Source organism: Physella acuta, unplaced genomic scaffold (genome assembly GCF_028476545.2).
Source record: "Physella acuta isolate Inbredline_101_S28 unplaced genomic scaffold, ASM2847654v3 ptg000040l, whole genome shotgun sequence".
NCBI classification, from domain to species: domain Eukaryota; kingdom Metazoa; phylum Mollusca; class Gastropoda; family Physidae; genus Physella; species Physella acuta.
The window spans coordinates 110,439-127,030 of NW_026731560.1; the positions used below are offsets into that span (position 1 = coordinate 110,439).

General features: G+C 35.5%; 1 protein-coding gene across 1 annotated transcript; it reads right to left on the bottom strand.

The window, feature by feature from the left end:
* Positions 1–5,507: 5,507 nt before the first annotated feature.
* LOC131943867 (uncharacterized) lies at positions 5,508–14,503 on the bottom strand. Its single transcript, XM_059304171.1, has 4 exons — positions 14,437–14,503; positions 13,265–13,537; positions 7,126–7,176; positions 5,508–6,711 (listed from the first exon to the last, which is right to left on the bottom strand). Exons 1-4 carry the CDS (start codon positions 14,501–14,503, stop codon positions 5,771–5,773), a joined length of 1,332 nt encoding a protein of 443 aa, XP_059160154.1. The 3' UTR covers positions 5,508–5,770.
* Between the last annotated feature and the right edge of the window lie 2,089 nt (positions 14,504–16,592).

The window sequence follows — 16,592 nt, forward strand, 5'->3', positions numbered from 1 at the left end:
GTTTTCAAAAAAATTAAGGAATTGAATAATTAATAGGTTATTGGCTGCTATCTTAAATGCTTAGGGCCTAAATTTATACAGTGGAGTAAATTCATGGTGCAGAGATATTGATGGAATATTCGCAAACTTATCACTCGCACGGTTATTAGAACTGCAAGGGTTTTCTCAATAGTATCAATCAAATATTATAATAAATTAATTTCGCAATTAATTTTTACAATTTCAGTACAATGCAAAACTTAATTTATAACAAAATATTTATTTAAAACAATGCAAATTTTATGTTTTTTGTTTTTTTCTTGAAAAGAGAATACAAATTTTTTAAAAATTATTATATTAAAAAGTTACTTCCCCTGTTCATAGACCAAATGACCAAATCTCGTATAATGAGAATTTCACTCGCGGTCACTTTTTAGCCCTCGTCGAGGGCTTTGAGTGTAACCGACAGTTTTCCCTAAAGGTCAAGCCATTTACCTATAAGCATGCCAAAACTGAGCCAGATGTAAAGAGGGTAAGTGCCATAAAATCCGTTTTGAAATGACCCTCTGTTTTCCCCATAAAATACAAAGATTATATAGGGAAATACGACTGGTCAGTTTTGACCCATTTCCCGATTTTTCCCGGACATGGCGAGTTTTTTGTGACACCCCAAGGCGTTCTCCTACCACCTTACAAAATTTCAAGGGGGGTCGTCGGAGGAAATTTTTTTTTCGTAATAGAGCTCATGTAAAGAGAATTTCACTCGCGGTCACTTTTTAGCCCTCGTCGAGGGCTTTGAGTGTAACCGACAGTTTTCCCTACAGGTCAAGCCATTGACCTAGGAGCATGCGAAAAATTAGCCAGATGTACTGAGCTTAAGTATCCTAAAGTCTGCGTTGAAATGACCCTCTGTTTTTCCCATAAAATACAAAGATTATATAGGGAAATACAACTGGTCAGTTTTGACCCCTTTACGAAGTTTTCCCAGATATGCCGAGTTTTTTGTGACACCCCAAGGTGTTCTCCTACCACCTCACAAAATTTCAAGGGGGGTCGTCGGAGGAATTTTTTTTTCGTAATAGAGCTCATATAAAGAGAATTTCACTCGCGGTCACTTTTTAGCCCTCGTCGAGGGCTTTGAGTGTAACCGGCAGATTTTCTTAAAGGTCAAGGCATTGACCTTAGAGTATGCAAAAAATTAGCCAGATATACTGAGTTTAAGTACCCTGAAGTCTGCGTTGAAATGACCCTCTGTTTTTCCCATAAAATACAAAGATTCTACAGGGAAATACAACTGGTCAGTTTTGACCCCTTTACGAAGTTTTCCCAGATATGCCGAGTTTTTTGTGACACCCCAAGGTGTTCTCCTACCACCTCACAAAATTTCAAGGGGGGTCGTCGGAGGAATTTTTTTTTCGTAATAGAGCTCATATAAAGAGAATTTCACTCGCGGTCACTTTTTAGCCCTCGTCGAGGGCTTTGAGTGTAACCGACAGATTTTCCTAAAGGTCAAGCCATTGACCTAAGAGTATGCAAAAAATTAGCCAGATATACTGAGTTTAAGTACCCTGAAGTCTAAGTTAAAATGACCCTCTGTTTTTCCCATAAAATACAAAGATTCTACAGGGAAATACAACTGGTCAGTTTTGACCCCTTTACGAAGTTTTCCCAGATATGCCGAGTTTTTTTGACACCCCAAGGTGTTCTCCTACCACCTCACAAAATTTCAAGGGGGGTCGTTGGAGGAATTTTTTTTTCGTAATAGAGCTCATATAAAGAGAATTTCACTCGCGGTCACTTTTTAGCCCTCGTCGAGGGCTTTGAGTGTAACCGACAGTTTTCCCTAAAGGTCAAGCCATTTACCTATAAGCATGCCAAAACTGAGCCAGATGTAAAGAGGGTAAGTGCCATAAAATCCGTTTTGAAATGACCCTCTGTTTTCCCCATAAAATACAAAGATTATATAGGGAAATACGACTGGTCAGTTTTGACCCATTTCCCGATTTTTCCCGGACATGGCGAGTTTTTTGTGACACCCCAAGGCGTTCTCCTACCACCTTACAAAATATCAAGGGGGGTCGTCGGAGGAATTTTTTTTTCGTAATAGAGCTCATATAAAGAGAATTTCACTCGCGGTCACTTTTTAGCCCTCTTCGAGGGCTTTGAGTGTAACCGACAGTTTTCCCTACAGGTCAAGCCATTGACCTAGGAGCATGCAAAAAATTAGCCAGATATACTGAGCTTAAGTATCCTAAAGTCTGCGTTGAAATGACCCTCTGTTTTTCCCATAAAATACAAAGATTATATAGGGAAATACAACTGGTCAGTTTTGACCCCTTTACGAAGTTTTCCCAGATATGCCGAGTTTTTTGTGACACCCCAAGGTGTTCTCCTACCACCTCACAAAATTTCAAGGGGGGTCGTCGGAGGAATTTTTTTTCGTAATAGAGCTCATATAAAGAGAATTTCACTCGCGGTCACTTTTTAGCCCTCGTCGAGGGCTTTGAGTTTAACCGACAGATTTTCCTAAAGGTCAAGCCATTGACCTAAGAGTATGCAAAAAATTAGCCAGATATACTGAGTTTAAGTACCCTGAAGTCTGCGTTGAAATGACCCTCTGTTTTTCCCATAAAATACAAAGATTATATAAGGTAATACGACTGGTCAGTTTTGACCCCTTTACGAAGTTTTCCCAGATATGCCGAGTTTTTTGTGACACCCCAGGGCGGTCTCCTACCACCTCACAAAATTTCAAGGGGGGTCGTCGGAGGAAATTTTTTTTCGTAATATAGCCCATATTAGGCGCCGGTCAGTCGAGGTCAGTTTTGATCCCCTGTCCGTAGACTTTTCGGCAAACCTTCACCGGCCATCATGTTCTATCGCCCCAAGGCACCATCGTGCCAAATTTGACGCGCCTGCGGCGCCGGGAAGCGCCCTATCGGGCACCCGACCACTTTGCTTTATATATATAGATTTAAAAAAAAATGTTTATGCAACAGCATGTCTTAGCTACTATATAATATCACTACTGTATTATATCTGTTATCTGCTTGTTATTTACAAAACCACTATCAAGGTGCCAGTGACGAAACTAATATATATATATATATATATATATATATATATATATATATATATATATATATATATATAAACCGGTATCATTCGTTTATTTATTTGAGACGTTTGCCTTGTTTTCTAGAACAGTGGTTATTAAATGTAAACAATGTCGGCACTTTATTTCTTGGATATTAGTTGTTGGAGCGCTAGTTTGTCAACACTACCACCGATTCGAGCCAGCTTTGTTGTTGGAGCGCTAGTTTATCAAAACTACCACCGATTCGAGCCAGCGTTGTTGTTGAGGCGCTATCTATTCGCTTCTTGTAAGGCTAAGAATGAGAGGGGAGGTCTGAGAAAGGAACTTAAAATGGACAACAAAGCACCGATGTGCTTTTATCCATCAGTACCAAATTTGGGATGGTCTCAAAAAGCCGTCTTAATATCTAGCGGCCTCTCGCGCAATTGATGTTTTTTCAAAAGAATTTTGCCGACAACAGCGTGTATTTGATTGTAGGAAAAAAGAATATACAAGAGCGTGGGATGGTGTCTATAGAATAAAGATACTCCAACCGCAGCTACAGTATTCTTTTTTCAAAACAACCATCAGGTCAAAAATGCAAGAAAATTAATTTTAACTTTTAAAAAATGATTATGGGCGGTTGTGGGCCCTCTAAACGGCGTGGGCCCCCCCGCATTGCGGGGTCTGGCGGCACTGTAGTTCCGCCCCTGGTTTTTAATTGTGTTATGGCTAGTTCCCAACAGAAAGACGTCAACTGAGCATAACACTATTCTACTTTTAAAAATTTAAGTAATTAAAAATGGATTTAAACATTTGTCTATATCCCGAGTTGCCATTCCCCGTAGTTTTATATAAGAATATTCGCAAAATCTTATGGGAGATCATTCCCGGTTAATTTTTTTAAATCATTTACTACGATTTATCTTGTTTTAATATATATATATATGTATATATATATATATATATATATATATATATATATATATATATATATATATATATATATATATATATATCACCATGTATATATATATACATATATATATATATATACATGGTGATTAAACCTTAACCTTAATCTAGATTTTTAAAAAAGTAAAGATCAAAATTGGTTTATTATTTTAATTATTCACAAAAAAAGTGGAACCATTCATTATTAAAACGAACAAGTACATGCCCTAGTCATAAAACATATCTAAGTAAAACAAACAAACACAACAAACTTTACAAACATCCAGCTAAGTTACTGGATGGAAAATAAAGAGAAAAGAAATCGAAAACATGAATAATATACCTCATATATATATATATATATATATATATATATATATATATATATATATATATATATATATATATATATATATATATATATATATATCTGAGACAATAATATATAGGCTGCTATTCAAGATAATTATAGGAAAATTCGACAACCTGATTTACAAAACTGAAAATTTTAAAAAGTGTCTATTATGTTCAATAAGCAGGAAATTGGATCCAAAACAGGCTAACGAATGCAAATATGTACACATTTTTTTACCATTATATGTAGCCACCCCCACCCACCACTACCACACACACACTAACAAAACACCAAAGGGCGTGATCTAATAACGTCAGCAGTACTAAATAAATGCTGTTTACTTTAGGCCCATAGAATTCTCCGAAGGCAATGCAATATGACATCAAATTTAACTTATTTGGATGACTAATAAACATTTTAGGAATTAATTAAAATTGTCTGAAATTAGTATAGCTACCTACCACTTTTCCGCACTATTATGCGCGCAATATATTGTACATAAGGTGCGCAATAGGTTTTGGTTATGCAACTCTATTGCGTTACAAAATTTAATTAGATATGTCGACTGAGATCCAAGAAACACAAAATATTTATTGAGAAATTGGCAACAATTTAAATTAACGAGCTACAGAATCTTGCGCAAACAAAATTGGCATCGTATGAAATTAAACGAAAATAAATTACAATTAACTTTTACAATTACTTTTATCTGTTAAATCAGTAGGTTACTTTAAATGTAAAGTATTAAAATGATAAGTGTTTTAAAGTCTCTCAAGCTGTATTTGAGCTGTTGAAAATATGAGTTAAAATAATTATAGTTATTAGAAAAACGCCAATTAGAAAAAATGCCAATTAGAAACAGAAAATTAAAAAAAAACGTATCCTGAGATAATAGGAATTCTGATAGTCAGGGTTTAGCACCCTCATTTACAAGAATATAATTTCATAAAAAGTTTGTAAACCCGATTTTGTTCAAGCTTGTGATTTTTATTTTGTCAATATTTATTGTAATACATGCTAGGAGGTTTTCAGGAAATAGCTTATGTTTTAAGATGACTTGTATGAAGATTAATCTGGCTTCCTTCTGGTTGGTGCACCATGTGTGAAGTGTTCGATAGTTTAATTTATCGTTTTTAAATAAGAGATTATTAAAAAACTTATAGAACTGAAAGACTGGATCTCTGTGATTTTTAAACAGAAAGATTAAAATAATAAGCTCCTTGTTTATTAATGTATTGTATACGTTGCTTCACATTTAAAAGTAAAATGTTCAGAAATCCGTGACTTCATGTAGTAACAAAGAAACAACATTTGGCTTATTTGATTTATAGCTGAATTACTTTCTTGATCAATAGAAGCTTTTTTTTGTATATAAGTAATGTTAAGAAAACTAACATTAAGATTCATCACAATCGGTTAAAGTCCCATCCACCTGACCCACTATAATTTAATCCACCAGAATTAGCTCCACTGTGAGGATGGGCAGGCCAGCTATATCCTAGTCTGTAGACCATCGCTCCACTAGAACCTGGGCATGTGCTAGCTGTGTACGTATAACTTGTTGCTTTCCCCATTAACTGTTGATATACCTGCCTGTGTACCCAAAAACCTATAGAAACCTGCTTGGAACAACCATGAGGATGAGACACTATAATGGTCAGCTTATCTACATCTTTACGACATTTATATTTGTCGCTTAATTTCTGAAATAGACCATTTTCCCGCAACAACATCTCCTGCAGTTTACAACATAACTCTTCATCATGTGTCGTACAAGACAACTCACATACGTCACCAACTGTGTGGAAACCAACCACCTTCCACCCGTGAATATTGACTATGGGACAATTCTCCTCATCAAACCACAACCTACAACTGGACTGTCTCGCTTCACTGTCATCATAAACCACATGTGATGCTGTTAGAACCACAACTTCCCACCAGATTTTGCTGGGCGTGTTGGGGTGTTTACATTCAGGACATGGACAAGTGTTGTGGCCGTCCATTCCCTCTGTGTGCTTGGTCACACGACACACCTTCCCAGTGCCTGTCCTCAGTACGTGCTTATCTCTGATTTGGTAGCACGGATACGGTTCGTCGGTGTCTTGTACAAACTCTGGTCTGTCTGGACTAGCAAATGTAATCGCTATCCTAACCGTTAGGTCTGATATAGCTTTTGTGAAATCATATATATCATTTTCACGGTAATCAGGAGGAAAGTATTCTAATGATAAGTTGTTTACAGGAATAAAGTGTTTATGGTCAGGATTTTTCCTACAGTTTGCCCAATGTGTGTGTAGATCTACCTCACCTTGACCTTCAAGACATTCAAGTACTTCATGTGCACCTGTAAACACAAAAGACTACATTTTAAGTAGGCTACATTGTGTTTCTCGACCAGATGTTTATTAGTTTTGGGCTGATGTTCCGTGTAATATGTTTTCATTTCTATAAGATATGTGTATGCTTTCTGTGTAAAATGTGTTTGTTTGTGATCCTGCATAATGTCGTAAACTATTGTTAATTTTGATGGATTTATTTATAGTAAACAAACTACTTTGGCGATTACACATCAATAAACATCAAGGACGAAAACATGTGCAATCTAACACAAATCGAATCCAACATAAGATATTTAAGAAATTATTGGTAAAATAAAATAAAGCATTAGCGCCAAATTAAGTAGTAAACTTTAAATGAAGTTGCTGTTTATTGCACGAGATTTAGTTTACATTGGAGAAAGATAATGAAATTACTTTACCTTTAAAATGTATCGATAAATCTTCTTCGCTTGTCATAGTGTTGAGGTCAGCTGAAATAAAATGTCATTACGCAATAATAAAATCAACATTGTGATTTGACAAACGGACCTCGCCGCCACTCAATAATATTGATGTATTTTTACTTTCTCGTAAACGAAGTATAGAGGAAGTATTTAAACTGTGCTTAAAAAGAATAGACACAATCATCGTTGTTTAAAAGTTTAGTACCGTTAGATTAGTTAGACCAGAAGCTCTTTTTTTTACGCAATTAACACTTCCTTTTATTAAAAACCAATGTCAACAATGAAACGAAATAAAAGCTATAGACTTTTCCTTAGACTACTTAATTATTTGGTCGACCAGACTACTATTTATTAATATTATTTAATTAGATTAGACAGAATTTACTTACCAATATAATAGAAAATGAGTTCGTTTTAAAACAATGCTAGCCTACTATAAAGTATTTTTCTAAATATTGGGTCCAGCGTATTAAAAAGTAATAATGGTCGATATTTTCTTCAACTTACTATTTCAATTTATTGCTGATAATGATAATGTTATACATAGCCCTATAACAAATTTCGAGACGTAGTTTCTATTATTAGAATGTATAGTCATTGGAAAAACCGAGACAAATATCCGTTTTAAGTTCTAACTAGATCTAAATCTAGTCTAGAAATTCCCGATTTATAACTTTAATCTTTATTCTATTAAAAATCATCTCCATGTAGCTTTCGTTAAAACAATATAAAATAGACCCTTCCTTCCATATCTCATTTTATAAAAATCTGAGTTAATCACAACATTTGGTATACAATCGTTATAGTTTCAAATTATGTTTCCTAATTAGTTAAATCCCCTATACCTTTTAAATTGTACAGCGACTACATTTTTTTAATCAAAGCAAATACAGACGTAACGTTGCAAACATGCACTATATAATGACTTTAGCTATCTGTGGAGCATAAGCGTAATTTTAAAATCAAAGTAATAATAAACCGGGAGTAATCTCCCCTAAACTTTCTCGAATATTCTAATATAACACTACGTGGGATGTCAACTCGGAATATAGACATGATTTTTGTTTACTTAAACTTTTAAAAATAGAATAAAATCTAGTAGAAAAAAAATGCGCACCAAGCTAGCACCAAAACCAAATGTGCGTAATAGTGCGCAATAGTATTAGTACTTTAAAAATTTACATTAGTTTTTTGAGAAATCGGAAGTAGCGTAAATTACTACTTCCGGTCAACGGAAATTACTCAAAATTTAACAGAAGGTAGAGCACGGGTTCCCAACCTGGGGGTCGCGACCCCCCTGGGGGTCGCGATGATCTTTCTAGGGGGTCGCCGACTGGTATACTAAACCTTAGTAATTTGAAACAAAACATATATATTTAGAAGAATTTTTTAAAATTCGGCTTCATTAACATCACTGGAAATGTAATAGAGAAGAAACAAAGCTCACTGTACAAAGTTGTTCTCATTCACGAATCTATAAAATCTTCAAAACTAAAACGTCATTTGAGACGAGTCATTCGGAACACACCAAAAAATATATGGAGTTCTTTCGTCGGTAAGAAGCTAGTTGCAAACGCCAGAGACTTGATCGAACGGGAAGTTTTTACCAGCATTAGTGCAAGCATCAAATGAAGTTGCGATAGAAAATGCCCAGCAAAAAAAAACAAAAAACACAGTAGGAGAAAATCTCATCAAACGCTTTATTAAGCTGTCAAACGAAATGTTGTTAATTGTGTTTTTGAATTGAAATCTGAAATCAAATTGTTCTTGGAAGTGCAAAGAAAACAAGACTTTTTGGTATACTTAAAACGACAACGAGTGGTTGGAGAGAGTATCATGCCTAGCAGATGTTTTCGAACATCAAGGTAAGCTTAACCTGAAACTTCAGGAAAAATGAACGAATATTATAACTTTCCATGATAATCTCGGGGCATTTTTATCCAAACTGCAAAATCGGTAAAGAAATTAAATCTTGGAAATATTGTAAATTTGAGAAACTCTGCGGTGTGGTAGATGAATCTGATTGTGAGATAATTAAAATTTTGAAAGAAGCGATTTCTGGGTATCTTGAATCTCTTGAAAACGAACTGCATCGCTATTTCTCTGAGCTGAAAAAAAGAAGAATCTGCATTTACGTATCCCCCATTCTCTTCTTCCCTTGATGTTGCCAGTGTTTCTTCCAGACTTTTTTCTCCGGGGGGGCTCTTGAAATTTTCGGGGGGGGGGGGGGTGGGAGGCGGTAGACTTTCTTCGGGGGGGGGCGGACACTGTTAAAAGTATATATTTTCTATATAATTTATATAAATTTCATTTCGTTCGGGGGGGGGGGGGGGGCGGTAAAAAAAATTTCGGGGGGCTTTGCCCCCCCCCCTCCCGAAAAGATGCCTGGAAGAAACTCTGAATGTTGCCAGCATTTCCCGATGAATTATATGAATGAATTCTTTGATTTGCAGAATGATTCCGAGTAAGATGAAAAACTGCAGACACAATTTTGGTGTAGTATTCACCATTCATAGCCAAACGTAAAATTGATTGACTTTTCGATAATATATTTTCAACACTATTCTTCTATTAAAAACAAAATTAAGATAATTATAATAACATAGGTTGGCGTTAACAAAAAAAAATTAAATTTAATTAAAAAGTTAACCACGAACGTTTAGTGAATAGTATGCAATTTTACTCATGCTATTAAAACAGTTATCAAGAGTAGTTCATATTGAAAGTCTACTAGAAAATCTTATTTTAGTGCTTATTAATTTCCATACTAATTTCGGCTTTTTAATTCTATGGGGGGTCGCGGGTCACTTACTTTTTATAAAAGGGGGTCGCCACTCGAAAAAGGTTGGGAACCACTGAGGTAGAGAATTAGATCTTTTACTTACATGTGAAATTTCATTTATCTATCTGAAATAGTACTCAAGTTATAGGCTTTTGAAAAATTCAAAGTAGAAAAATTACCATTTCCGGTTGTCGGAAATCGCTCAAAAGTTGATACGGATCTACGATTTTGATATAATACTTATATATGAAATTTCATCAACCTAGCTGTAACGGTACTCAAGTTATCGTGTTTACACACGGACACACACACAGACACACAGACACACACACACACAGACATACGGACAAGATTGCAAAATTATGTTTTTCCGTATCAGTGAGGTGTAAAACGTCGAGATTTGTAAAAATCTCGATTTTGTTTTTTTTTTTGCACGATTACAATACTTTCTCTATACTACGTATATACGAGAAAGTAAAAAGTGCACTTAAAAACATACTGATGGAGGTTTTGTACACATCATCCCGGGAAATTCGTCACCCGAAAACGTATTTCTTTCGTATAAGTTATAACGTAATGCAGAGGTAATCGAAAAATTCAAAGACCTTTTTTTTTAGTTCTCATTAACCTCCCCTGTTGTATGGTATGTTACTACGACTAACATTCAAATACGTTTTAATCTAAATGCCACTGATAGCTTTCACAATTTCAAACTATCGGACACGAGTTTATACACACCGAATATATATGATAGAGTAGTATTACAAAGTAGTGTTTTATTCAAGAATGACATTAACCAGAGTTTCTTTCAGGCATCTATTCGGAGGATGCACTGCCCAAGAAAAGAAATATATATATATATATATATATATATATATATATATATATATATATATATATATATATATATATATATATATATATATATATATATATATAGAGAGAGAGAGAGAGAGAGAGAGAGAGAGAGAGATAAATATTGTTTTAAAAATAAAGTTCTTGCTGTTGTCGTATGTGGTGTGAGGAAAATTGATTTTTCCTTTCTTCTGCTAACTTTAGTGGGTTTTTTTTTTTCTCTGAGGAGAGGGGGCACTTTGAAAATGCATTTATAAATTAAATCAATTGGGGGGGGGCGCCGGGCGAGGGGGGGGGGGGGGTGGGCATATATCTACCACCCCCACCCCCACCCTAACCATTCTGGTGAGCTTTAGTACACGACGAATGTTTACAATTAGTGACGGCTACTACGGGCAGATAATTTAGTATTAAACGATTTGAAACAAAGAGGAGTTAACAATTTCTTCTTGATCTTTTCATTGTCGTCTGTAAACGGCTGCTTTCATTGGGCGAGAGGGGGGTAGTGTCGAATTCACAAATTATGAATGACTGATAAGCAGAAAATAAAACAACTAGGCCTAGATAGCGGCGTATGCTACGTCGCGGGTCAGTTCGTAGCGATTATTTACAAAATATCGATCATTTTAACTTTCTCGTATACGGAGTATAGAAAAAGTATTGTAATCGTGAAAAAAAAATCAAGATTTTCAAAAATCGCAACATACTACACCTCGCTGAGTCCGAAAAACATAGTTTTGCAATTTTGTTGGAATGTCTGTGTGTGTGTATGTCTGTATGTCTGTAAACACGATAACTTGAATACCGTTACAGCTAGGTTGATGAAATTTCATATATAAAAGTATTATATCAAAATAGTAGTTGTGTCAACTTTTCAGCGATTTCCGATAACGGGAAGTGAAATTCATCCTACTTTCAATTTTTCAAAAGCCCATAACTTTACAACTGTTTCAGATAGATAAAGGAAATTTACATATAGGTAAAGGATCTGATTTTCTGCCTTCTGTTAAATATTTGAGTAATTTCCGTCGACTGGAAGTAGTAATTTAAAAGCTATTTCCGATTTCTGAAAAAAACGCATGTAAATTTATAAAGTGCTAATAGTATTTCATACTGTTATACACATATTGTTTGGCGTTCACTTGGTGCGCAATTATTTTTTCTAATAGATTCTATTCTATTTTTAAAAGTTTAAGTAATTAAAAATGGATTAAAAATCATTTCTTTATCACGAGTTGCCATCCATCGTAGTGTTATACAAGAATATTCGAGAAAGTTTAGGGGAGATCACTCCCGGTTTATTTAAATAAATATCACAAATACCCTACATTTACAAAATATGACATTATAATTTATTTTCAAGGAAAGTATATTTAAACCATATACCCTATATCAAATTATTGTAAGTTTAAATTTGCGAATCATAGATAAAAAAAATATCATTTCGAATTAATAAACAGACCATTTTTCAACCACTTAGCGTAGTTAGCGTTTAGTAATTGCTGGTGCCAGTGGCGTAGCGAGGTCGGGTGTCACCCGGTGCGGCACTCAATGGTGTCACCCCCCAGAGGCGTAACGACCCTTCCCGTGGACAAACTTTCAAGTTTTCGATTTGCACCACCCCCCTCAAACTTTCGATTTGCACCCTCTCCCTCAAGTTTTCTCTATATATTTTGCTATTTTTTGTCTTGGTGTCACCCCTTAAATCTGTGTCACCCGCGCACCCCCCGCCCTCTCCCCTCGCTACGCCCCTGGCTGGTGCTATATCCAAAAATAGACGCTATATATGAATAGTATGATAGCAAAAGGCTAGAGACGACAAATTTACATTTCAGTCCACCTCACACCCGCTTTGGTTTAATCCCGTTGACTTAGATCCGCGGTGGGGGTGGTCTGACAGCTTACACCCTACTCTGTAGATCTGTGCCCCACTGCTACCTCGACATGTGCAGTTTGTGTATGTGTAGCTGGTGAGTCTATCAGTCTTCTGCTCCTTATCCACCCAGCGGCCCACAGATACGTGCTTTACACAGCCATGGGGGTGAGACACTATAATCATCACTTTCTCGTCCGCCCTGTCTTTGTATTTCTCCCACATTTCGAACTGGAGATTATCAAATTTTCTGACCGTTTTCTCGAGCTGATCCCCTACCTCTAAATCATGCGTCGCACAGTAAAACATTGCCATGTCTCTCTCCGTGTTTGACCCAGCCATCTCCCAACCATACAGTTTAACATTGGGACTGTTTTCACTATCATACCATAATCTACAGCTTGATTTTGTCGCCTCAATGTCGTCAAACACCACGTGTATTGACGTCAGAACCACCGCCTCCCACCACTCATCCTTGGGCGTGTTAGAGTTAACACAAATAGGACACGGACATGTCCTGTACTCTCGAAAAGATTCGTCCATGTCTTCTGTGTACCTGGTCATCTCGTACACCCGACCAGTCCCCACCGTCATAATTCTCTTACCCCTGGCGTGGTAAAACGGATACGGCTCTCTAGTGATGGGCGTCAGCTTCGGTCTGTCATTGCTGATAAACTTAACATCAATCTTGACTGTTAGTTCGGCCAGAGTTTTTGTAAACTCGAGAAGGTCGTCGTTATGGTAACCAGGAGGAAAATGTTGAGTGGAGAGGTCTTGTATGGGGATAAACCCATCGTGAGGTTTGTTGCATTTTTGTGTGTGAACGTCCAAACCTGCTTCAAGCTCACCTTCTTGGCATTCAAGTACTTCATGTGTACCTGTATAGGTAAAAATATACCGGTGAATGGAACAACCTTAAACTTTTTGTGAAATTGTACAGGTACAAATATACCGGTGAATAGAACAAACCCTTAAGCTTTTTGTATACCTGTACAGGTAAAAATATACCGGTGAATAGAACAACCTTAAACTTTTTTGTGTAACTGTACAGGTAAAAATAGACCGGTGAATAGAACAACTTTAAACTTTTTGTGTAACTGTACAGATTAAAACAGACAATAGTGTGTACACATTCTGGTAAAAAGAACAACAATATACTTTTGTGTGTAACTGTACAGGTAAACAAAACAAGGAAAAATATGTCTCTAATGCCCATGCTATCTTTTGTTCTTAAGATCATCAGTTCTTGTGATTTGCTGTCTGAGATATTTTGTCCTTGAGATATTTCGTCCTTGAGATCATTTGTCCTTGATATATTTTGTCCTTGAAGTCATTTGTCCTTGAGAACTTTTGTCTGAGATATTTTGTTCTGAGATCATTAGTAACTGATCTATGTCTAAATGCAGCTGTAAATAAAATAATTTTATGCTTCATATGTGCACGTGCAAAAAGCAAAAACAAAAACAACTTTGTATGTATCGTATTTGTGATGCTGTGTGTTATATGAGTGAATCGGATTGCGAACAAATAGTGATGAAAACGAATAATGAATACATGGAGTCTTGACGCAATATATAAGATGTAATATAGTTACATCACCGTGTTGCTGTGGAGAGAAAGGTTAGTTTAATTTCCTTCTGGACTTTTGATCAGTGTTTATTCCAGACATCTCTTCGTCAACATCTAAACCATCACCATCATAAGACATGTAACATCACACAGAAGCTTCACTAATTTTAAAGCTTGGTGGAATATATACAAAAATACTTATATCTACCTATATAATCAATTGATGAGTCATCGTTTTCAATCTCACTCTGTTCACTGCTAGAGGTGACAGACATGTTTTGTTCTCATTAACTCTATAATAGTTCCAGCTTTTTGTTTCGCCCGAGTAAAATAATAGTCTGAAAACGCAGGTTTTATATTGTTCAATATAAATAAATACAAATCAATTAACGCTAAGGACAAGTAAATATCCTTTTATGCACATGTTGTTATAGCTTTGGGAACATCCTTAAATGATGTCACGCTTTAAATTTTTTTACCCCCCCCCCCCCCCCCTCTCCTTAGTCACTCATCGTCAGAAATAGCCAGAATAAAAAAAAACAAAAACTGTGTATTCTATGTAGAACAACAATCGAGAACATTAATACAGACACTTGCATACAGTGGCATCTACTACTATTATTCTGTCTAGATAAGCCACGCCAAAAAGTTAACCCCCGCCACAACCCTCACCCCCAATTTGCATAAAGAGGTCTATATTTTGGTACCTTAACCCCAAGCTTAACCCCTAGAGGCGGAATAAGAAGTAGCTTTTATGTCGTGCGTTTAAATGTTCTAATGTCAAGACATTAGTAGTGGCTCACTAGTGGCTTGACTTAAATTTTCCCTATTTGCACTATTTGCATTAGTGGCGGGGCTTACCTAGATAAGATTCAAATATTCTACACAAAAAAATATATGGACTAAACTGGTAGTAGAAAATAATAATATAATACTTCAAATACGCAGTCACATTCATACTTTCACACCTCCTTAAATACTCGCACAAAATCTAGCACAACATGGACGACAATCTCACGATAGACAACTCACAACACGGGGAGTGACCACAACTGAATATGTCGAACTGAGCGCGGACAAAATTAAGTTTATCAAAGTGATACATACCTGGTTGATGGGTGATAACACTTCATCTATGACCTCGAGATTTAATTTGTAGGCACATGCGTTGCTAATTATTATTACACCAGCAGGACAAACTTTAAGCAAAAAGTTACAACGTTGAATGCCCGTCTGCCTCAGCGATAGTTGGCCAGAGGTAACAGATGTTTTGGTATGGATGGAAAATACGTGTTGTGTGTGTTGTTGTTGACCTACTTCTAATACATGTCATTGATTTTTTTTTCTAGTGTTAAGGTAATAAGTGTTATAATTTATCTTCTATAAAACATCGTTTGTTTTAAATATTCTAGATAAAATATGCCATGTTGTGTTAGAATGCCTTAGTTATTTTATTTATGTCTAGTCAGAGAGGGCTGGGAATGAGGTTTCCATTCTGATGCCGTTATAATAATATACCACCGTAACTTGCAAACCGACGATCCTAATAAATTATTTGTTAATCTCTATATTTTATCACATTTTGTTTTTAGAGTTCTAAAACTAAATATGAATGTCACAATATAGATTCTGATTGACTGTATAGTGTCTACAACATGGCTGAGTAGTAGTAACCAACTTTTTATCGTATCTTCTAAGGAGCTGTCGTCATGAAGGTGTCCTTCGTAAATTACATTTCACTCCTAGAAGGTTAGTTTCGGACCTTGATGACGATGAGCTATGAGCGTGCGTGTTTATTCAATCTGACGTCAGATGTTTCCATTTAAAAAATAGTCCTAATAAGTTAAACTGAATTTTAGCTATTTTTTCACATTTGAAAAAAAAAATTCTGTCTTTAATCATGATTTAAAATTTGAGCAATATACTTAAATTTCAAAAAGATTAGAAAATATTCTAGATAACAATGGCTTTCTGTAGGAGTGGCTCTAGCGAAAAATCGTGAAAAAAAGACAACTTAGAAAAAAACATTGACGCGATAAAAACAATCACATATATATAATCATCAACAGTATTTTAATTAATTTAAAATCGCACTCAACAAAATTTTATTTTAAAATATACATTACGAAACAAAAATAAGACTAATAATTTTTATTTTAATTAATAACTTTAATGATTGACAAAATCATTTTAAAAGTTATGCATTAGAATAACTTTAATCGAAGCTTAGTTATTTCATACTGGTTGAACAATGTGACATACAAGACAAAACACACTAACATACCAGGCAAAACAGACGGAGAAAACTGTAAAAATAAAATCGCTTTTCTTCTTAGGCGGGTGGTAAACAGCTACATTACTGAT